Here is a 24,412-nt window from a genome sequence, read left to right as displayed (position 1 = left end):
GCAGGGCAGTTTGTCTCTGCTCCATGTGGCATCAGCTGGACTGCTCTGACGGGGGCCAAAGGATCCACTTCCCAATGGCTCACTCACATAGGTGGCAAGTTGGTGGGGACAGGTGAAGGTTGGGCTCAGTTAGGACCTGGGGACAGCTGGCTCCTCTTTTTTCCAGGTAGCCTCAGGGCCTCCGCCTCCACACAGTCCCTCCACGTGAGAGCTGGACTCCATGAGTGTAGCTAGATTTCTTTAATGCTGGTTGACGTTCCCAAAAGCACAAAGGGAAGCTGTTAGGACCTCCTAAGGCTTAGGGTGAGAACTGCCACAGCGTCACTTCCACCTCACTGTGTTGGTTAAAGCCCAGATTCACTGTGGGAGGGGATACACAGGGCATGAACGCTGGGAGGCATGGGTAACTGAGGCTGTCTTTGGAAACTAGATAATTCAGAATGAATGAATGAATGAATGAACACAATCATTAAAGAACCCTTTAGGTTTGAGAGAGGATGTTTTAGGACAAGTGGAAGAAAGTACTACATAAAGCCATGTATATACAAACCCAGCTATATACGTATAATGGTACTTTAGAAGGCTGCATGCAAAATGGAAACATAGTGCAGAAATACATGGACACATTTCAGACCAAGTCAAATTCCATAAAGCACAATGCTACATGATGTCACCCAATTAAGCTTAAAAAATGTTATTGGTTTTGTTCCCCTCCCAAAAAAGTTTTAATGAGCTGTATGATCAACAAGGAAATTGAATAATCAAGGATAATGGACTATAATAAGTTATTCCTATTAGAGGACTTCTCTTTGGAGTTGATGCTAGACTATTATCACACATAGAATATAGGTGGGAGGGTGGACCACTCCAGATCTCTAGTAGTCTACGTAAGTCACAATATCTGCATTTATTGGAAATGAATTATACATATATATGTATACATATGTATACATATATAAATATGTATGTATGTAAACTGTTTTTATTTAAGTTAAAAATGAGTTATGGGATATATTTTCGGTGGATCATGATATGTCCATACGGTACAGCTAATAGTTCCAATGCTACTTTAACAATTTATTGCTATCATCACGATAGGAGAAATGTGTTAAAAAGAAAACATTCACAGGCAGGACTCTGGCAGTTATCTGCAAACCTCACTGCAGAAACTGCCAAGCGAGTATGAAAGCGGAGAACCTGCCCCATTCTTTAGTTGTGTCTTAGCACCCACACACATGATTACGCAATGGCCTTCGCTGTGGAAATTCCTAGATCATTATCCAGAAGTTCTGATGCTGGGAAAGCCCTGCAGAACATCACGTCCTTTCCGTTTCTGGCCTGGTCTCACTGGAAGGTCCTCTTCCGGTTCCCAAGTCTCGGTGTTTGTCTCTGCTTTTGCTCCCCTTCAGCACAGTGCTGCAGGCCTGGTCTTAGTGCTTCACCTCGTCAGCAAGAAGATGTCATTGTGCAGCTACAACAGGGAGCTGCAGGGTCCTTGGGCAAGTGACTGCCATGAACTGGGGAACCCCTGCAGGCCGGCGTCCACGGGCCTCACTGGAAGAGATGCCAGGCAGGTCTGCCCTTTGACCTACCTGGATGTGGGCTTCCAAAGAAAGCTGGGAACCATACAAAAACTGATCCATTCGCTTGGCATACCTCATCTAAAATCCTTCGCTGACTCAGTCCCCTGACAGCTTGCTTGCGTTGGAAGGCTTTTCATTTGCTTCAGTAAGAAACAGACGCATAAGGATCCTCACATACTCAACTGCAAGCAGCCATTATAAATCTAACCCCCCATTGACAAGCGTGAATTGCTGATGAAACTCCTGAAGAGCTTCTGGACTGAAAACTATTACAATAAATGCTGACCATGACACACCTCCAAATATCTGAAATTATTAGCAAGTTAAATCTTCACTTCCCTGATAACGAGAAAGTACAGATGATATCAATTATTAGAAAAGTTAAAATATCCATCATGGACCAGTTGAGGTTGCTCAGTTCCCACCTGCCACTGTTGGTAATGTTTAGTAATAGTTCCCACCTGCCACTGTTGGTAATGTTCAGTAATACTCAGTTCACACCTGCCACTGTTGGCGATGTTTAGTGTTAGCTTCATGCCAGGGGCTGCACACAGTGTGTTACATGTATCTTCTTTGATCTTCATAACTGTGAGTTCATAACCTTCATAACTATTATGCTCATCACTCTACAGTTGAGGCAAGTGAAGTGCAGAGACATTAATTAATTTTCCGAGGTCACACAGATAGCAGGTGAGGAAGCCTACATCCTAACTCCAGCTGCCATATTACCCTTGGGACACTGCAAAGCTCCGACTGAACTTGAGCCTGCACATGCCCACACACGTGTGCACACAAACGTGCACACACACACAGGTGGTTGGCATTCTGGCCATTTTAATTAAGCAAGCGTTGTTTGCAGTGGATCCCCATTAGCTGGTGTTAGTTGTGGTTTTCAATTGCTATCATTCTTTCAATTAATACATTTGTAATAAATTTGTGGAATTACTGTTAGGTTTCACTTCTGTTGATCATTTCGTCCATATGCAGTGCTATGTTACAATTGTAATTGCTTTTCTTTTCACAATGCTTTGTTATCACTAAATGCTTTTTCTCCTGAAAATAGGATAGGCGGACCTAGGGTCTTTTGCTTTGCTTCAGTGGTCAGTAGAGTCTGGGCAGCAGACTGGGCACTCCAGGGAATGGAATTGAATGAACCAGGCAGGCCTTGCCATGTGTCCGTGCTCTATGCTGGTGAGGCTGGTTGCAGCTTGTAAGGGCATCTCTCCCCACTGTGGATGTCTTCAATTAATCAACATTTTACAAGATCTCCTTTCAAACTTGAAAGCTTTCATCTGTAAGAGATCCAGTTCTAGTTGACTTTTGTCCAGTTTTATAAAGTCTTTTAAAGTTTAGCAAGCTCTTGGAGTCTCTTTAAACGAGTCCAGCCAGAACCCTGGAGGAACTGGGAAGCCAATGGAGAGTGTTTTCTGGAGCTAAACCCACCTCCGAGAGAGTGCGTGTGGTTGAGACATCTTCTCGGTAGTTCTGCAGTCCTCCCCTTGTGCCTGCACACACTCCCTCACATCACACACTGTCACACAGACACGCACAGACAGACAGCGTACACTCACAGAAGCAGTCAGACACACACACTCACATAGACAATGAACTTCCACACAGGTACACACACTTACAAATACCCTCACATAAACACTCACATATAGACACATTCACAAATACCCTTACACACACACCCACTCACACAGACATGCATACACTCACATACAGACACACATTCTCAACTACCCTTATATACCCAGACACTCAGACAGACATACAAACTCATGTACAGTTGTTGAATGGGCACAGAGTTTCAGTTTTGCAAGATGAAGAAATTCTGACGATCGGTTGCACAACATTGTGTATATACTTAACGCTACTGAATTGTACACTTTAAAATGGTTGACAGCAAATTTTATGTTTTTATTTTACCACAATTAACAATAACTATAATAATAAAGATCACTGTAAGCACACTGGTGCATGAACACCTTTCATTCCTAAGAAGAAACGGCTTTCCTCCACTTGCCCTGCTGGAGGACACTGCGGGGAGGAGAGGCAGCCCAGCCAGCCGTGGCTCCTCAGGAAAGTAGATCGGGGGAAGGCACTGCAAGACAGGGTCGCGCCCAGGGACGCTGAAGCAACGAGGAGCATCTGCCATCTGGAGCGGTTGCTGGTATGAATGTACATCTCTCCCAAAAGAAGAGGGAAAGGAGCTGTTGGAGAAACGGTCCTCTCTCAGAGCCCAAGCCTTATTGCCATGGTGGCCGTGACGGTGCTTTATAAACTCCTTCTCGGGGCTTTAAATGTCCTTGTCAGATGTTGAGAAGACTCCCCCCAGGCTTCTGTAAAGATGTGAGAGGATGCAGAGAGCCGCTCTCCTTCACCGACTGCTCGCTACTGTGGCTGGAATGTGATGATAAACTTTGTGCCCAGCCTCCCTCCCATCCTCTCCTCAACCTTACCTCGACCTGGAGGGGAAAGTTTACCCCAACCCTAAGCTCAGGCACTGGGAGAGAAAGGCTGCCCTGAGAGACGGGCTGTGATCACTCACATTGGAGCGCTGCCCTCTTTGTAGGAGGCTGTTGTTTATATCCACTCACCTCCCTCTGCAACTACATCTGTAACCTACAAAATCCAGGTCCTGTTTCTGCTGGAAAAAAACCAGCAGGGTCCAGACATGACTGAGTTCTTGTTTGTTTGTTTGTTTAGGATGGGAAGTTTTGCATGTAAATCAAATAGAGTTTGTTGGAACAGTCATCCCCTGAGCAAATATAGTCTGCTTCCTGGGTATTGCCAAGTAGAGGAAAGATGGCAGTTTATCTGGAGAGAAGAGTGTCCATACCATAGAGGCGAAAGCTCAGAACTGACGAGTCAAAGTAAGCGAACTTGGAACCCTCCTCCCGCGCTTCTTCTGTTTACCTTTAGCTCCCAAAGGTTGCTAATCTGACAGCAACCGGGATCCCTATGTGAAGGGTTTAGGCATTCTTGCCCTGCCACTTGAGTGGGCAATGAGGCATACATTCAGGTGTCAACCAACAGGACATTGGGATCATGGCAGATGATCGCGTTGCAGCTGCAGAAAAGAGAGAAGGTGTGCCAGGGCTTAGGTGCCCAGAGGGAGGGTGTGTCTCCTCAGAGCTCCCATCCTGAGCCCATGAGGCCAGGGAAAGTGGGGCAGAGCTGCATCACCCCAGTCAGTGACCTTCCCCCTGGAGTTTCCTCTTGCTCCACGCCGCTGTTGTGGCCCCAACAGCAATGTCTGGAAGGGAGGGTGAGGAACTGGCTGTACCGAAAGGTCCTGTATGTGATGCACCATTCCTGGAACTGTTTGTCCTGAGAGCCACTCCTCACCTTTGCTCTGCTCTGTCTTGGGTGGGGCTGGGGAGCGGGTATGAGAGGGTGTGCAGAAAGGAGTCAATACAGCCGACCAGAGACTGCGCGCCTCAGAAAGGCCCCCTTGCAAGCCAGCCCGGGCTGACGCCTGGGAACTTGGATTTCAGGAGTCGTCCCACCGTCCCCGAACTGACAGGCATGGCTGCTGTGCCTACGCTGTTTGTACAGACAGTGTGGTTTATGCTGAGCACCTGCTTTTCCTCTGAGAGTCTGGAGCTTGGTATGTGCTAGGCAGAGGGTGCGTGTGTGACCAGCCTCTGATAAAACCCTGGGCGCTGAGTCTCTAGTGAGCTCCCTGGTAGACATTTCACACATGTCGTCACAGCTGGTTGCTGGGGCGGTTAAGCACGTCCTATGTGACTCTCTGAGAGGGGACTCTTGGAAGCTCACACCTGGCTTCCTTCACCCTTTGCCCCATGCACTTTTCCCCCTTGCCGATTTTGACTTGTATCATTTTTTAAAATTGAAGTATAATTGACATACGTTATATTAGTTTCAGGTGCACAACATAATGACTCGATATGTTTATACGTTACGAAAAGATCACCATGATAAGTCTAGTAACCATCTGTCACCGTACGAAGTTATTACAATATTATTGCTATATTTCCTATGCTGTATATAACATCCCCACAATTTATTAATTTTACAACTGAAAGTTTGTACCTCTTAATCCCCTTTACCTATCCCCTGACTCCCCACCCCCCTGGCAACTACCGGTTTGTTCTTTGTATCCGTGAGCCTGTGTCTGTTTTGTTTTATTAGTTCATTCGTCTTGTTTTTAGATTCTACATATAAGGGAATCATGTGGTATTTGTCTTTCTCTGTTTGACTTATTTCACTTAGCATAAAAACTTCTAGGTTCATCCATGCTGTCACAAATGGCAAGATTTCATTCTTTTTTATGACTGAGTAGTATTCCACTATATGTATATACTGTGTGTTCTTTATCCATTCCTCTATTGATGGACACTTAGGTTGCTTGCGTATCTTGGCTATGGTAAACAATGATTTACATCTTTCCACTGTAATAAATCATAACTGTGAGGATGATTGTCTAGTGGGTCCACCTTGTGAATCATTGAACCTGGGGGCATTCCTGGGACCCTTCCCAAGAAGGCATGGTGGTGCCACTTTATAGGCGATGTTTCCCTGATTCCTTTGTCAACTGATTTTAGCTGAGTTCAGCAAATGAGAGACAATGGAGGGAGAGTGGAAAAGGAAGAAAGAGAGAAGCTAGGGTAGTTCTTAGCCTCCCTCTTGACCTCAGACAGTATTTCTGGTAATGACCAAGTCTCAAACAGTTCCAGTCCCTGCCACATAACCCCAGCCCTTGTGCTGTGAGGACACCACTCCTCCCTGCTGTTGCTAATTACCAAGTTGACTTGCCTTGGTCTCTTTGGCTTCTTGTCTGTTTTATCATCTGTGTAACCAATCCCTGGTGTTAAATTCTCTCTTTTAAAAATACCTAAAGCGGTTTTTGTTTTCCCAGCTGGACCCCACCCACAACATTCCTTAAATACCTACACTGTGCCACCTGCATGCCAGGCAAGGGACATTCAGAGATAAAAGATATCATAGACCTCGGAGTCTATGCACCCAGCTACCTCTGCAGAAGTCACATTTCCTGGCACAGCTCAAGGCTCATCGTATGGGCGGAAAACTTTGTTCAGACTTCTAAGCCACAGAACTGTGAGGAACAGCTCTGTGACAGGGATGGGCTTCAAGCACATGCTAGGGCTTGGTGCCCTCAACACTTTCTTATTGACACCATTGGTTAGGCACAAGGAAAGACATTGCATTTTTAATGCTCCTGGGTCGGTGGTTTGGAGGAGTTAGAAAGCTATCCTACATGTGTGCGTGTTCAGACAATAATCAGTGAATGTCAGGACAAAAGTCACACTGGAGTGGTGGTTGTGAGGATCATAAGCCTGTCCTGGATGCACAACACAGCCAGGAATCCCAGGGGGAGCTGGCTGCTGTGGAAACCTAATCTGGAGGGTGCAAGGCTGACCACTCTTCCCCAGACCCCACATGGGCAAGGGTATCTGGGAATCCTGGATACCCACACGTTTGCTTGGGAATCCTGGATACCCACACGGTTACTAGAGTAGGATGGCTTTCTCTAGGGTCTTTCTCCAGCACTCAGAGAAGACTGCGCAAAGGATGGGCTTTGGGCAATTGAATGGTCAGCAGACTTGCCCTGGGGAATTCTGGTTGGATTCTCCACCCATTTGTAATCTAGTGGGGGTACAGCCAAGGAAACAGAAAATGGCTGCACCACAACAAGACAAGCTCCTTGCAGAGCATCTGTACAGTTTAGGCTGAGATCTGGAAGGTGAATAAGAAATAGTCTTGTGGCAAGAAGAGGAGAAAGAGGAGGAGTGTGTTTCTGGAAGAGGGTGCAAAATAAGAATATCATTGTGGCTGAAGCACAGAATGGGGTGAACAGGGTGGAGGTAGGACGAGGGAGAGGGCAGCGCGCCAGAGAGAGGAAAAGAGATGGGCTGGAGAGTGAAGCAGGGCCTGGATTGTATAAGGCCTGTCAGCTGATGTTTGGAATTTATCCTAAGAGCAAGGGGAAGTAGTGATAGCAGAGCTTTGTGCAAAGAATCCAATTTTAGATTTGAGGCCCACAAAGCTCTTTCTGACTGCAGTGTGGAGAATGGATTGGAGGAGTCAAGATCAGAAGTGATAAGTAGTTCTGGTGATTTTGGCAAGAGATGATGACGTGGTGGTCTGAACCTCTACAGTGGGAGTGGGAGTAAATGGGTAGAGTCAAGAGATATTTAAGAGGTAGAATAGAAAGTATTTGTTGAAGATTGGATTTGGGGGTCAATGGGGGAAAAGATGGAAGTGTGAAGAACAATGCCACATATCTGGCTTGTCAATGAACACAAGGTGATGGCATTCATTGAGACAGAGAACTCCTGAGATGGAGCAGGTTTTCAGGGAAAATTACATCTCTCATTGTAGATACGATGAGTGTGAGTTATCACTGGGACATACCAAGTGAAGATGGCTGGTAGACAGTTAGACAGGGGAGTCTGAAGTTCTTGGAAAGGTCATGACTAAACACTTAGATTTGGGAAGTGTCAAGATGAGGATGGAAACTGAAAACGATGGGAGTACTGAGATTATCAAGGGAGCTTGTGCAGCACTGGAGGAAACCCGAGAGCGAAATGTCTCAGAGGCCAGGGGAAACGACCTTCAAGGCAAGAGTGGCAAGAGAGTTCAATGTTTCCAAAGGTTAGGTAAATGAGAACTGAATCCCATCCTTTGGATTAGCACAGGCCATTGGTGACCTTGAACTATGGTTTCATTAGAATGATAGGGGCAGAAGCCAGATGGCAGAAGCTTGCGTTGAAGAAGAAGAAAGGAGCAATAGCTGGAGGGACGTGGGTTGAGGGAGGGTTTTGAAAAATATTGAAGAGGCTTGACTTGAAGTTGCGTAAATGCTGATGGGAAGCAGTTGCCAGAGAGCAGGAGCTTGAAGATACAGGAGGAAAAATGGAGAAGCGTCACAGCAAGGCCCAGGATAAGAAGGTGTCATAGAACACAGGCAAAGATGGGGACGCAGCACAGAACCTCTCCCACTTTAGTAACAGGAAGAAAGAAGGAAAAGATGGGCAAGGTTACAGGTAAGTTCATAGATTTGGTAGTAGAAATCTGAGAGAATTTCTAACCAATGACATCTTTCTTTTCTTTTTTTTTTTTGGTCTATGAAATTAGATCAAGTGGCGGTGTCAGAAATTTCAGAAGGAAAATTTTCTTTTCTTTTTCTTTAATTATTTGAAGATAAACCAAAATGGTTTTCAGAAAAAAACAAAGGGTTATTTTCTAATTTTTGTGCACTCTTAAAAGGTATTTACTCATCTTTCCTGGCGCTGGGCATCCCCTCCTGCAGGAAGTCTGGCGGTTAGGTGGTGATGGGGCTCCCATGGATGGTTCAAGAATACAGACCATGCCCCTCAGCCTTATTTACACAAGAAGGACTCATTGCTCTCACTTTATGCATGGTCACAACTGACTGTGACCCCTCTGTGGGAGTGCAGACCCTCCTTTCTGCCAAGCCACACCAGCCAACCTTGGAATCCTGGATGGCGAAATGTTCTTTGGTGAAGGAAGACCCTTCCAGCCCTCCTGACCAAAGGGAAGGACATGGGGTCTGCCTGGCACTGCAGAGCCATTTGCCAGTACTCCCAGCCACCAAGTGACAAGGGGGCAGCAGACTGGAGGTGGGGATGGTGAGGAAAAGCAGGGCTGGGAAATTGGAAGCAAGGGGGTCTTGGGTGGGAGGAGGAGGTGCATGCCAGAATAACAGAGCAGGGTGGCAGAAGTAAATAGAAAGTCCTCAAAGCTGCTTGCTTGCTCCAGCTGTCAAGAAGAGGGAGGAGAAAACCCTGTGGGATGGGCTGTTAGGAAGTTATTTAAGAGCCAAGTTGCTGGTTGTTTTTCCTGTGTCTTTCTGAGGAAGTACCGCGGAGACACAGAAAGCCAGCCTGCCCTAGGGCACCTCAGGAGGGGACTGCAGGTAAGCAGCTGTCCCTCTTGTCCAGCATCGCCACAGCCGTGCCCCCAGGAGCTGAGGGGCCTGCTGCGTCCACGCCCCTCTACCTGGGTTTCTCCAGCGATCCCTCAGGTGGCTGCTCAGGGTGCCTGTGGGTGGGGGGTGGGTCAGAGGCAGCCCAACTTGTCCAATTCCCGTTCTTTGCCCCTAACTCCACACCTACCCAGCCCCTCTTCTGGACAGAGACTTCTCTCAGGCACTCCAGGAAGCTTTCCTGAGGGCGCTGCTTGCTAAGAAGGCTGCAAAATGGGAATGAGGGACAGGGCTTGCTCCCCCAAGGGACAGGCCTCCTTTCCTCTGGGGAGCAGACTCAGGCAGAGAGGGAGGTAGGGCCAGGCAAGAACACCTGCTTGGTTGGAACCATGATCCCCTGGGCTTGACCCTCCATCCCTGTGCATCCACTTACCCCATCCCTGCACAGCCCCTTCCCCCATCCCAATACAGGAGCTCAACTTGAGCATCTCCCTCCTGCCCCCCCCAAAGCCCTGGCGAGAAGAGGGTGCTTCTTCCCACTGCACTCACCCAGCCAGGCCTGCACCCGTTCCTCCTGACCTGAGAAGCACCTGAGGCTCCTGTTCTCGCTTGACAGCTTCTCTCTCCCAACAGGCTACAGTGCTGCTCTGCACTGCTCTCCGCCAAACTCCCGTCTCCTAGTGAGCCCACAGCCGCTCTTGCTGTTTCCCACCTGAAGACTGCCATTTCCTACCTTCTCTCCATCATTAACCCTTTCTCTCTCCTCCCTCCCTCCCTCCCTCCCTTCCCTCCTCAGTTCACTAGAGACTGTCTGTAAATATGTCTGTAGATATTTATGGATGCCTATTCAGACTTTGTACTTGCAAACACTGCCGTCTCCTTCCAAGACCGAATACTTTAGGAAGTGGTTCTCCAGTCTCCAGCTGTGTTGCCTTTGCTCAACACATTTCTGGAACAGTCTACTCTAGTTGCCTCTATAATGGTGGCTCTTCATCTTGTGAGGGTGTGCCTGGTTTTTGAAAAGAGCCAAATAACCAGAGTCATGACTGGGTAATTCAGGTGATCAAGGAGAAAGCTTCATTTGGGCCAGAAACAAGGTGGCCTTCATTTGGTCAGTTTGTCAACAAGTCCTGATTGGGCCCTGAGAGGAAGGTGTGTTGCGTTTACTCTGGCTCTTTGCCTGCACAAACTCCAAAGGGAGGGGAAGCAGACTTGGAGCAAAGGCAGTGTTAGCTCCACTGACCAAGTAAGTTCCAAGAACGGGCTATTTATAGCCCTATCTAAAACTGCAGCTCACCTACCCGAACTCTCCATCCTTCCTTCCCCTGCTCCATGCATCCTGGCTCCAAAGCAATCACCACCTTCTCACACCAACGGAGTGTCCTTCTGACTCTTGGTCTCCACCCTAGCCCCCACTAGACTGGAAGCTCTCCAGGTCCAGAGCCCTTCCGTTTTGTTCTCTGAAGTATGCCCAGTGTCCAGATCTCAGCCTGGCACACAGTAGGCCCTCAGGAAATACTGGTTGAATTAAATTACAAAAGAGAACGCTTTGGAGGCCGCCACTTATCTGGACGTGGTTGTAGCGTCTGTTCTTAGAAGTGACTTAGGCCTCAGGAGCCTGTGTGAAATGGACATATGTGCATGCATACGACAGGAAACATTGTGTCTTACAAAGATAGCGACTTTAGGCATAATGAGAAAAACAAAAACCCTGCTCTCCAAAATCTTTTATCTTTTTTCTTTCTTCAAATAAGCCCCTTTCTTCTGCTTTCCATATGTTTTGACAAACACAAAATCTCGCTGAGATCCTTGGGGAACCGGACTCCATCATTAGACTAATCCTTACCGCCACTTCTCTGGTTTTATTTACGTGAAACTCACGATGTGTTGCTCAAATGCTATCACACACAGATACGTCTGTTTCTCTATTTTTGAATCCTTGTCTCAAATGTAACTTGCCTCATATTCCTTTTCCATGTCTCCTTTCTTTCCCTCCAAGGAGCTAGTGACGCTGAGAATGTCGGAGACCTCCGGGACCACCTTTGGCGGCAGGAGAGCCATTCCCCCGAACAACTCCAATGCTGCAGAGAACGATCCCCCAACTGTGGAGCTGCAGGGCCCGGTGCCCCGGGGCGTCAACCTGCAAGGTACAGGCCCCAGGCCCAGGCACGGCCAGCCTTGGCCACTCCTCCCCACGGGCACCGGGCTGGTCAGCACCGGCTGCCTCCACTGAGCTCCCACAAAAGGGGGGCCCTCTGCTAGTCTCTGGTTTTAAGGAAACCATATTTTGAGTGGTAAAGCGCCAAAGACCAGGATTCTCGCCCCAGTTCTGCTGCTGAAATGCTTTGTAATCTCAGGAAAGTCACCTCTTCAACATAAGGGCATGCCTTAGCTGAGGCCTCTTCCAGATACCCTTCTGTTTTTAAGAGTGTTCTCTAGCTGGAAGTTTCCACTTCCAAAATATTGTGGCTGTTTTGATTGTCTGGCTTGCGCCTCTCTTCTTCTCCCTCCTCTGCCCTCCATCCACTGCTGTGAATTTCAGAGCTGGTGCCCACCGCCAGACTGACAGTAATAGAGATGGAAGCCCTCGATTTCTCTCCAGAGCAGCCTGGGGCACAGGCGAGGCAAGCTGCTTCCCCTGCTCTGGCCTCCACGGACCCCCAGGGACCTGCTCTGGGAGCACTAGCCAGCCGCTGACCTCCACTCAGCCCTGTCAGCTGTGACAGGGCCAAGGTGCCAGCTGTGACTTGGTGACACAGACACCATTCCCTTGGGCCACGGCAGGAAGGTTCAGACTCACATCCCCAAATGGCATCTCGCAGGGAGTACTCTTTGTCAGTACCACACGTGCACCAAACCCCACTTTAGCTCCTGAGGGTTTTTTAGCTCTGTGCCAGGTTTCACTGAGGCGGGGGGAGGGTAGGGGGGAGACACTCACTTGCTGGGGTAGGTGGCCATAATCGCCCCATGGTTGTGTGGTTAATCGCCTCATCGGAAAGAGACTCATTTCAAGAGACTTGAAAGGAAAGGGAAAGAACCATGCTGATTACTAACAAATCCAGCAAGTCAGAGACCTGCCTGGACATTGTGGACAGGTTTGACTGTGTTACTACCGTGTCTAGACAATTTGATACCCAACTGTGAAAACAGAGAGATATCAAGTACCATCCATGAGGTGCCATCCAAATGTGGAGGAGGGGCTCATAGAACAGAAGGGTACCTTCTTCAGCTGAGTAGAGGAGCCCAGACGGATTTGTAAACTCGTAGTTCTGAGCTCTCTCTCCCAGCTAGGTGCTGCTCTGCCTAAAACTCCACCATTAGAGCCACAGAACCAAGTTTTAAAGGGCTTGCCAATCAACTCATCTAAATCCCCATGTTACAGGTTAGGAAGCTGAGGCCAAAGCAAGCAGGTGATGTTCACTTCACTCCTTCACTGCCCAGTCTAGGAGTCTTTCTTTCCTTTTTTTTTTCTGTTTAAGAATGCAAATAAAATTGGAAAGTGTGCAGACATTAAATTATCGAGCAGGTTACCTTGCTGTATTCAGTTTTCCCCTCAGGAAAGGGGGCCAGTGTGCTGGAAGAAGCAGGCAGGAAGAACAGAAAGGAAAAGAGCACAGGATTGTTGAGGAGAAAGGTGAACCTTTGCAAAGGCAGCAGACTGTAGCAAAGAGCCCCCAGTCCAGGACTCAGAAGACCCAGGTTCCTGTATCACATTGACCGCTTGCTCATCCTGGGACACAGGGCAAGTCACGTAAGCGCCCTGAGCCTCAGTGTCCCCGTCAGCAAAATGGAAGCAATACCTATTTCACAGTTGTCATAAGAATCAAATGGCTAAAGTTCCTGTGAGAATCCCGACCCATAGGACATGACCAGTAAGTGCGCGTTGATTCAGAAAGTGCGAGTGATCACGGCCTTGCGAGGTCAGGAGCCCACTCCAGGGAGCGCTTGTTTCCAAGGGGTGTATGTACAGCCTGCAGCCACTGTATACCTGAAATCTGGACAAAATGTTGCAAATAAGAAGTCAAAACTACCACAGAACTTGAGCAAGTAGGTCAATTAATAACAGTCTGGGATTACTGGTTTTTGTTTATTTAGTTTTGGAGGCAGGGGTAGGGAATTATTTTGACCTGAACTATTTTGAAGAATCAGTCATTATTTGCTTGGCAGTCGTATGTGTCCACAACCCAAGGGACATTTTGGGATACTTATTTCAGGCCCTGGACTAGGAGTGTGAGTGTCCAATGTCTAATTGTAGAATGAATGCACAACCACCTGAGAATTGATGACTCATCAGCCCTGGAGTCCTGAGAATCTTATTATTAATAAGAGACGCCAGACTGCATAAGCAGGCATCCATTGACTGTTTCTCACACCGATGAGCCACGTACTAACTACACACTGTGAGGACAGGGTCTCTGAACCCAGGAAGCATGGTGTAAGTCCCAGATGAGTGGGACAGAAAAAAACGCCAGCATACAAACTGTCTGGTCAAGGAGGTCTGTCTCCTCTTATCCTTCACATTTCAAATGTCTGTTTAATTGTGCTAAAAGCGGGTATTCTGACACTAAATATATCAAGATCTCCCCAAGTCTTTCCGGCTAAGTCATGGTCACACATGTTTAAATGCCATATCCTTGCAGTTTTTGCAGTGGCCACTAGTGGTCTCCAAGGAGACTTGTATCTCCCGGGTCCCTGTCTGAGGATGACTTGGCTCCAGGAACACAAAGCCCTATGTCAAAGTGTCTCCCCGCATTTGTTTCAGTGGAAGCTTCTATCGCAAGCATCCCTTTAGCAAGCTGCTCTGGTGAAACTGACTGAGAAGGGCGGACAGGCAGGAGGAGGAAGGGGGGAAATGCCAGATTCTTCACTTTGAATACTCCTGTGGTAGTCGAGGTATATCGTACATACTGACTGTGAAGAATGCCCTTAATTCACAGCTTTGGTGAATATTTGGTTAAGAATTATTTTAGTCCATATTTCAAATGTATAAACTTACATAAGGTTCCTCCCATACAGCAACACAATATTTAAGAAAAATTAAAATGTTTGTGGTGACAATGGAACCCCAGAGATGGGACAGCCAGTCAGTGGTGGTGGTTGATGTCCTCATGCATTTTTAGGGACACTTACCGCCCCTCTTTGAACTCAGCTGTAGCTAAGAGAAGTGCATGAAAGTCTCTTCAGATTGTCTGACTTAGCATCTAAGTCTAAGAGACTGTTCTGCACGCTCAGTTGCTCTTTCTGAAAATCTGTCCACAGCCTTCCTGGTCTCAAAGGTTATTTTAGCAGGAGATGTAATGTTCTGGAAGATAACCTTGTATTCTTGGGCTGGTTTGACTCTGTGTTGTTAGCAATAGCTGATCTTTTGCAGCAGTAATTATGGTACTTATTTGACAGGTCTAATGCAATGAATTCAAACCGGAAAACACATCTGGATCTATAAAAACTCAAGTGCAGGCGAGATCTAGTACTTTTCAGGTCAATGGGGTCTTTCGCCTTTCTGACCATCTCCTGCCCCCCACCACTCCATGTCAGAACTAAATCAACTAATTAACTAGTTAATTATTAATCTCTCCTTTGTGCAGAGTAAACGTCTCTGGATTCAAGCTTATTGAAAGAATAGTACAGGCATTCAATGTATAATTAAGAAATAATGTTGCATAGAATCAGTTCATCCTTTCATTCAATTTGTGGCAAAATATTTAATGATTGCCACCTACGTGTCAGGAACTATGCCAAGCTCTCTCTGGGGACACGCTAATGAGTAAGTCAATTCCTGGCCTCAAGCAACTCTCCGTCTAGTAGATAAAACAAACAAATAAAAGATAGTTACAATTCAGCGAGATAAATACTGTAACAGAAATTTATGCAAACTGCAGTGAGCTAGAGAAAGGAATAACTAGTGGTGTGGGTGGAGGGGGAAAGAGAGGGAGGCAGGCTTCATGATAAAAAGACATTTGACGGGATCTTAGAGAGTGAGTAGGGGTGACCAGGCACGCTCAAGTGGTGAGGACAAGAGGGGAGGTGAGCCTGGGAAAAGGAGACAGGGATCACACTGTAACATGTCTTGAAGACCTTACCTTTCCTCCTGCAGATAATGGGGGACTTGCAAAGGGTTCTGAACAGCAGAAGGACATAATCAGAATTACGTTTTATGAAGGTAATTCAAGGAGGAGAAAATGGAGAGAAGGAAATACATTGGGAAGCTCTTGAGACGCTTCAGGTTAGAAGAAAAGCAGTCCAGAGGGATTGTAGTCCCCGGAGATGGTGTTAGTCTCCCTTCTCTTATTCTAGCTTCCTCTGAGCAGCTGAGCATTTCTTACACATTTCAGGATACAGGACATTTTAATAGCAAGTTAAAAAACAGTAAGCTGTTTAAGAAAATGTTTTTAATCATTCTAATTAATGATACTTTATAATTTGGGGTATCCAAAAGAAATATGAGAAAAGAACCCTCATCCTGTTGTTTTCACAATAAACAGACCTACTTCCTCACAGATAGTATTTATGCCTATAGTTTGGTAACAATATTACCAAAGATTGCACGGAGAATTCAGTTCACGAGGGAATTCCTAGGATATGAACCTAAACATTTAACTTATTTCAAGATTCCATCTGGGACAGGTATAATCATTCTCTGAAGAATATTTTTACAACCTAAGGAGAAAATAATCCACTTTTTCATATGAGGGAAATGGGGAGGAGGCGAGGGAGGCAGCTGGATCAGGAGGAGAGAGGTTTTTTAACAGTCCATTTTCTGATGTGATTGGAATTAGGCTAAATTGTGTTAGGTAGACTTTTTGAAAGCTGTCAGTTTGAAAGAGTGAGCTGCCAAGTTTCCAGTTACAATATCTTTCTTAAAAAAAAAAAAGAAGCAGATTAGCAAAGAGCTGCTCCATTTCGCCAGGAGCCGGGCTTGGGCAGCAAGAAGCACTCGTTCCTTGTTTGTGGCGAGTGGAGCCTAGGTGGTGAGAAGGCTCTTTCAATCGGAACTATGTCTTGCTAAGCCAATAAACAAAGCAAAACTCAAGATGCCAGCTTAAAGAATGTTTTACCAAGTACTTACCACACGAGGAGGGGCAATACTGAGCAAAATGGGCAATAGAAAGAACTCCGATATTTGTACATCTATGCTCACATTTTATGACAACCAGCTGTAGAGTCCTTGCTATTATCAGGTATTATGAGAAACAAATACTTGGTTGATCCGTGGGTGACTTTCCATGGGCAGTGAAAGAAATGTTGTTTTATCAGTAACATTGGGGACCTCACCTCATTCCCCGATACTTGGGGCAACCCCTGGTAAATCCATAGACCTATTGGGAGATTACATGGGAGAAAGGGCAACATGGCTGTCATTTTCTTCTCCATCTAAAGGATAAACGACCCTGCCTGTTACCCTTCTACATGTCATATACATTTGACTACAGTCTAGAACATTATTTCTTTAAACTCTCAACCTCTCAGCGTAGTTTTTAATCTCCCATGTCCTAGTCAAGTTTTATTTTTTAAATGAAATGTTTTTCTTAGTTTAAATGATTTTGATACGGACTGCCATTTTAAGGGATTATACAGGGAAATTTTATTTCTCATTCCCTTAGTTTTTCCCCACTTAATACCACTGTGATTTCCTATGATTCTTCTTTCTTTCTTCCTGAGGGCATTGACTTGTTAGAGTGATATTGCAATAGAGAATGAAAGATCACTTAGAAAAATCCAACATTTAAAAAAATTACACGTTTTGAATTAAATGTCAAAAGTATAATATAGACTACATTATTTTAAAATAAACTTCATATATATTAATACATGTATATTTATTATATATACTTGTTTGTTTTCACTATGAAAAAACTGCAAGCCATGAAAGTCATTTTTTGTCTTAGGTTTTATATACACAGAGTTGTTTATCAGTGCCCTGGCTCACCCTTTGTTATAAGCAGTATAAGGGAGCTATGAAGACATGGCATTTTTATTCCAATCTGAGACAAAATGCCTGGTCTAGAGGCCTTGAGTTATAAAAATCCACATTACCATCTTCAACAGTATATATACACAGTCCTGAAACCAGCATATTTTGAGGATAAAACTGTCTGAAAATGACATTTGAAGGACTGCTATGCTTAATCCTATGATAAATGGAATGATCCTTTTTAAACTGAAAAACCAAATCCGAGCTCCAAGTTTTCAGGTATTAGATTTGCCTAAAGCGAAAAGTGGCATATTTGCTATGGCATTTTTGCACATTGCCCCACGCACAGATAAGGTGATTAAGACAGGGTCTGGTCCTCAAGGGGCTATCCTATGGATAAAATCACCTATATTAAGATGATAAAAAGTGGTTAATGATAATAGATTTTTAAAAAAAGAACAATATATTCAGGGAATCAAAAGGAGAAAATGATTCCATCTGCCTGTAGAAATTTAGGAAAAGAAAAGGAAGTCTATCTGATCAGAAGACAAGAATGTAGGCTTTTCTCCTTTAATCCCCACACCACCACCATTTTGCAGATGAGGAAACTGAGGCACAGGTAGTTTATGTCACTTATCCAAAGTCACAAAGAAAGTCTCAGAGGTTGGTCCAGGCAGTCTGGCTCCAAAATCCATACTCTTATCCACTATGCTATTCTCTCTCTCTTAATAATAAAAATAATAATATAATAATAATAATTTTTGAGAATTTACTAAATGACAGACACTATGCTGAAGCACTTTACATACACTTTTTCACTTAATCCTTACACCAGCCCTAGGAGGTAAGTATCTCATTGCCTTTTTAAAGATAAGAAAACTGAGGCTCGGAGAGATTAAATAACTTTTCTGAGGTTGCACAATTAGCTAATAGTGAAGTGTCTCCCAAAACATATTCTGCAAAACACTGATCTCCACAAATAACAGTTTCCATTGTTATTTAAGTTTGGAAAACATGGCACCTGTAGGAGATTTGCAATGCACGTCAGCATATTAAATTCTCCCATAAATCCTGCAAGAATCCTGATTAATTTTTCTTGAGCCAGCCTCTCCCAATCTAGTTTAACCAGGAAACTGATTCTTCCAATACCTATCAATAGCCCACAGAGCTAGCACTGCACTACACTTCTTCAAGGATAGACTGACTTTAACTAGGCTCACCGGACATTACCCAGCCTCACTGGACAGGGTTATAAAACTGGAAAGCCAGGGTTTTCGTTTGCAAGGAGAACAGGAACCAATGAGAACCAGATGCTAAAGAAATGCTTGAATTTCTCACTTCAGCTTTATTTTTCCCTGTAGACGGAGCTGCTTGGAAAGCCAAGGTGTAAAGCTGATATACTCATTTCCAGGGCACAATACCGTGGGAGCAGGGGTGGGACGAGGCGAGGTGAATCCGGCGGTGCTCCAGGACCCGTGCATCCATTCCCTACAGGCAGACTGGACCACCCCATCCCTCCCCTGGAATGCCGCGACAGCCTCCCAGCAGAACCTCCTGCCTCCAACGCACCCATCCATTCCTTTTTCCACTCTGTCACCGGAAGCAGTTTAAATTTATATATATAAAATTATACATATAATTTATATATATAAAATTAATATAAATCTAATCATGCAGTTTGCCATTTCAGATTCTTCACTGGATCCCCAATTCAATTAAAGTCCAAATTCTAAACACCATCTACAAGGCTTGAATAAGCAGCCCTTGCCTACTCTTCCATTGTGGCCTCATTCCTACACACCAGCCAAACAATCATCTTCCAATTTCTTAAGTAAACCGTGCATTGTCTTGCCTCAGTCTTCACTCATCCTTCTCTCTCCCTGAAACGTTCTTCCTCACCCCTCTTTCTACCTGGATCACTTGCTCTTCTTTTTGACCACTGTTTATACCTCACTTCCTCCAGAAAACTTCCTTAATCCCCCCTAGCCTGGGTCAGGGGTTCCCTACACTCCCAGATACCCTCCCCCACCCAGTAAACTATGCTTCCATGTCAGAGTATTTATAACACTGTATCATAATTATCAGTTCACTTCTTAGTATCTACCACTGTGCATTTACCTAGCTTGTATTTATTAGGCAGCGACCTAATCAATATTTATATTCATGTCTGCAATGGCAACATAAAATAGCACGCTTACAAAACTCCTGGAGGACAGGGAGTTAGGCAGGATATTAAATCTACTGAATATATGCTTAGAGTCTAAAATTATCTTAAGAGCTTGAAACAATTAACCAAATTCAATAAGCTGAAATTTCATATGAACACATATAAGTCCTGAAAATTGAGCTAAAATGAAGCAAACAATTGCATAAATAGATATGGCTAAATAGCAAAATGAGTGAGTGACTTATGGGGGTCTGGACTGAATTTTGACATCAGAATGACTTCAGAATGTATTTTTAAGCGTTTTACTTTACCAGATAAGAGTATTCAAAAAACTAATGATATCTTGGGCTGAAATAATAGAAATATGCTATTTATTTTGAAAGATGTAGTGGTCTCGTTTTTTATTGGAAAAACCATAACAAGGGCAACGTACTTAATTCTAGGAAAAACACTACAAGAGAAATTTATAAAATAGAATATATTCCAGAACAGAGTAAGAGGTGAAAGTTCTGGAAATAACTTCTTAAAGGACAGTTGAAGAAATGGAGAATGTTTTACTCAGGGAAACCCTAATAGCAGTCTTTATATACCTAAAGAGTGCCGGATGAAATGAATAGAACGTATTCTATATTTATCCAGAAGTCAGAACCAGGATCTGTGGTTAGAAAAATTACAAGGAAGCAGATGTCAGCTCATCTTAAGAGGATTTTTCGAATAAACAGAGTTGTTTAAAAATGGACTGCTTGCCTTGTGAGATGGTATTTCCCTGTTCAGAGGGAGGCAGAAGCCCAAGGATGCGGGTTTTCGCAGGGATGCTTCATGCAGCAGTCTACCAGATGGTCTGGAAAGGGCCTTTGGCCTCTGAGATGCTATGAGGCTGTAATATGAGTACATTCCTTCGACGGGTGCTGATGAATGGAGAGCTGATTAAACGTATTTCTGAGGATGAGGTTTTTTTAGATATTTAAAAAGCAAAACATTCCTAAAAGGCACGGTGCTAAGAGAGAGGGTCAGATGAGTTGATTACTAAGATCCTTTTCCACTGGGACGTTGATGATTCTCCGGCTCTTTCTGAAGCTGGTTCAACACTGGGGACTGTGTTCTTAGGAAGGCTAGAGAACTTAGGGGAAAGTCAGCTTGGAAGAGAGAGGTCTAGAGAATTAAATGTCTTCAGCTCACTGCAGAATGGAAGGAAAGTGCCCTTCCGGGGATCACGTGCTACAGCAGGGTTCTGAGATGAGGTAAAAATAAAACTGCCTGCTGCCCTTTCTGTTGGCTGGAATGCTGCAGTCAGAGTAGCCCATGGAGCACCACCCCAGAAAAAGTACAAAACAGCTCCATCAGGGTTCACAGTCAGCAAGCCAACGGTGCCAGAACCATCGAATCATTACGTCATTGAATCTTCGTAGGAATTCTCAGGGTGTCAGTATCTTCATTTTCAAGGTGAGAAAACTCAGCTTCTGAGGGGCAATGGCCCTTACCTGAGTAATTATGAGACCTGAAATTCAAACTCAGGATTACCTGGACTTTGAATCAATCAAGAGTATTTCAGGGACTCCTAGACCGTAGAACTGGAGAGTATCTTAATGAGCCCAACTTCTTGGTTTTACCTTTGAGGAAAAAATGACGCCAGAGGGGACCAGGCTCCTGCACAGGATTCCTGTGTAAAAGCAGTAAAAGTCCTTGCAGTCTTGCAGGGTGACGCTCCACAGGAGTACAAGCTCGGTGGCTATGCTCTCTGTGTACAGTGTGTTCACAGCCTGAGGGCAATCCACACAGCAGGCAGGGTCAGGGAGAGAGAGGGCAGGCATGAGGCCAGCGCGCCCCCCACCCAGCCTTCTCTCCCCAGTGTCCCTTTGGAACTCCAGATGCACACACAGACATCAGTCTCTAGATTAGATCTACGATGTAGATGGGTAATTAGAGCTGCCTTCACATTCAGTGATCATATTCATAGGAAGTGGGAAAAAGGCAGGGGGAGATCTAATTTTTAGCCAGTGCTATCCTGTCTCAAGTAAATGTGTAACTGACATTTGCACTACCAAAATCAAAATTCAGAGGAAACACCTATAGATTTTGCTGTTTGACTACCAGATTGGTCGTTTAGTAGCTAGGGAAAGATTCTGCATGTGCAAAGTGGGAACAGTCACACCTATCTTAATGAAATGTTAGCATCCTTTCTCCACACCTGGTCCCTTCCTTTCCTGCCTTGAGGGACCAGATCTGCATTTAGAATTACGGAAGCAGAGGTCTTTGACCCTTCCTGAAGTAAGAGGAGAATTTGAGATTAAGGGTCGACTTTGTCCTTAGAGCATCCCCTTGAGGCTGTGTCAGATTTGATTCCTCCCTTTTTAAAGATAAGAAAATTGAAGTTGCCATTCCCTGCTTATCCCTAGTTAGTGACACAGGGAGGCAGCAGTCATGATGGGGAACACCTGACATAGTGAAAACCAGCATGAGACTGAGAACATGCAGACTCGAATTCTAGTCCTCATTTCTCTGTATCTAGACCTTGATGATAGGCACCATAAAGATTGCTCTATCCATCCCAAGTGAGTGCCGTGTGGTCTGAAATGAGATTGGAGGGGGAAAAAGGTTTTTAAAAATCCTCTTTGAAAACAAGGTTTCACAAGAGACTCACTCTCAAGTCTACCAGCCTCTTGCATAGAGTTTATCCAATAGACCTTGCTACCTTGCTTATTCAAGAAAAATTATCTTGTTTGAGTTTGTGGTTAAACCAAAGTTACTCAATAATTTCCCACAATTATTTTCTTTGTGCATAGACTACCTTAATGTCACGAATGTTCACCTGTTCAAGGAGAAATGGGATACCAACAAATTGGATCACCACACTGACAAGTATGACAGCAACAAGTTGATTGTACGCAGAGGACAGTCTTTCTACATCCAGATCGACTTCAATCGTCCATACGACCCCAGAAGGGATCTCTTCAGAGTGGAATATGTTATTGGTGAGTGCCATATGCAAGCCATGTCATGATAGTCCATCCACACCATCATATCGTGATAGTCATAATACCATGAGTTGCATCATAGACAGGGGTAGGTACAGTGAGTTGTGTTATTTCCTGGAATCACACTCTAACAGTTGGCTGGAACTAGGACTACACACAGCCCCTAGACCACCCAATGCTCTAAGATGGGCCTGTTTAAAGGTAAACATCAATAATTTGGGCCTACCCAGGCAAAAATCTGGTATAAATAAAAGTGAGTGCAAATGGCAGAAAATGTTAGTCAATTAAGTTATTTTTCCCCAAATGGTTTTGGCATCCTAGAGTTGTGACTTTTAGTTTATCACCTCTACTGTCATGATTTCATTGGTCTCATGTACTGAAAATATTTGCAAATCTTAGTATGATTTCCATATAAGCATTTCCAAAAGATTGCTCTGCTCCAATCTAGTCCCATGGGATGGTTCATGAAAAATGGGTGGTCAAATAAAGTTCACGAAACACTTTGTACTCTACCCTCATGTTGTAGGTTGACAACGCACATTAGCTTTAAAGGTGATGGGAAGTACCATTAAACTTTGCTTGGTTCAGTGCTTCTCAAACTAATTTGATCATGGAACTCTTCATTAAGTTATAGCTATTAACACTGAACACATTTTGGTAAATATTTCTCTAAGAATTTACAAGAGTAGCAAGTAAACATATGCATAAAAAAGCTAGGATGGCTCAATATCAGGAAATCTGTCTATATAGTCCAATACATAACTGAAGTAAAGGAAAAAATATTTAGGCACTCAAATCAATAGTGACTGAAAGAAATATGATTAAATTCAGCAGCTGTTTTTAGAAAAAGACTTTAAATAAAACAAAAGTAGAAGAAATCCCCTCAATTATGCTAAGGATTATTTAACCCAAACCAAGAACTTTGGTATCTTAAGTGGCAAAAAGTTAGTAATTTTAATTATAATCAGAAATTAGACAGAGATGCCTTCTATCACCATTCCTTTTATTTAAGGATTGTTTTAGCAAATGAACAATATAAGTGAAATATCTACTATAAACATTGGAAAATAAGACACAAAAATTGTATATTTTGCTAATGCTATGTAGAAAACCCAATAGATTCAAGGAAGAAAGCACAGTATTAATAAAACTTTGTAAGATGGCTAGATAAAAGATAAATACATAAAAGTCGATAGCTTTTCTCTTCTCTAGCACTAAGGACCTAGAAATAGAAATAAGAAAAATATATTCCACATATAAAAGTAACTAAACTATTATATGTAGGAATAAATTTTATAAAACAAGACAGCCTATATAAAGCAGATATTAAATCTTAATTAAAAACATAAGAAATAATGAAAAGGCAAATATATTCTTGGATGTGAAGTCTCAACATATTAAAAAAAAACAGTCTCCCAAAATCAATATGTAAATTTAATCCATTTTCAATTAGAATCTCAGTGGGAAAGTTTTTGTTTTTTGTGGGGTTTTTTTGTTTGTTTGTTTTGGACTGGATAAATCACAGAATTCATTTGAAAGAATAATTACCTGACAATAATCAAGAAAACTATACAAAGAAGTAATAAGTAACAGAGCATTTTCTATCAGAAAAAACTATCAGAACATACACTAAAAATTATTTAGTAGAGCAGAATAGAGAATCCAGAAATAGATCTCAGTATATAAGATTATTTAATAAGGTTGTTCATTTAATGGAGTAAGAAAAGTATGTGGGGTTTATTGTTTTTCTTTGTTGTTTTTGTTGTTTTAATAAATTAAATGATGCTGGAACAGCTACTAGTTTATATTTTTGTATTTAAGTATATATATTATATA

General features: G+C 43.9%; 1 protein-coding gene across 1 annotated transcript in view; it reads left to right on the top strand.

The window, feature by feature from the left end:
* The first annotated feature begins 9,428 nt into the window (after nt 1-9,428).
* The window catches only part of F13A1 (coagulation factor XIII A chain), a 156,063-nt gene continuing 141,079 nt past the window's right edge, over nt 9,429-24,412 (top strand). Inside the window, exons 1-3 of the mRNA XM_001492684.6 lie at nt 9,429-9,513; nt 11,522-11,669; nt 22,385-22,573. Coding sequence (XP_001492734.2) covers nt 11,540-11,669; nt 22,385-22,573 — 319 coding nt within the window. The 5' untranslated portion in view covers nt 9,429-9,513; nt 11,522-11,539. The remainder of the gene's footprint in view (nt 9,514-11,521; nt 11,670-22,384; nt 22,574-24,412) is intronic.

Source organism: Equus caballus, chromosome 20 (genome assembly GCF_041296265.1).
Source record: "Equus caballus isolate H_3958 breed thoroughbred chromosome 20, TB-T2T, whole genome shotgun sequence".
Taxonomy (NCBI): domain Eukaryota; kingdom Metazoa; phylum Chordata; class Mammalia; order Perissodactyla; family Equidae; genus Equus; species Equus caballus.
The sequence above is the reverse complement of the archived record's forward strand: the minus strand, read 5'-3'. Positions and strand labels throughout refer to the sequence as shown.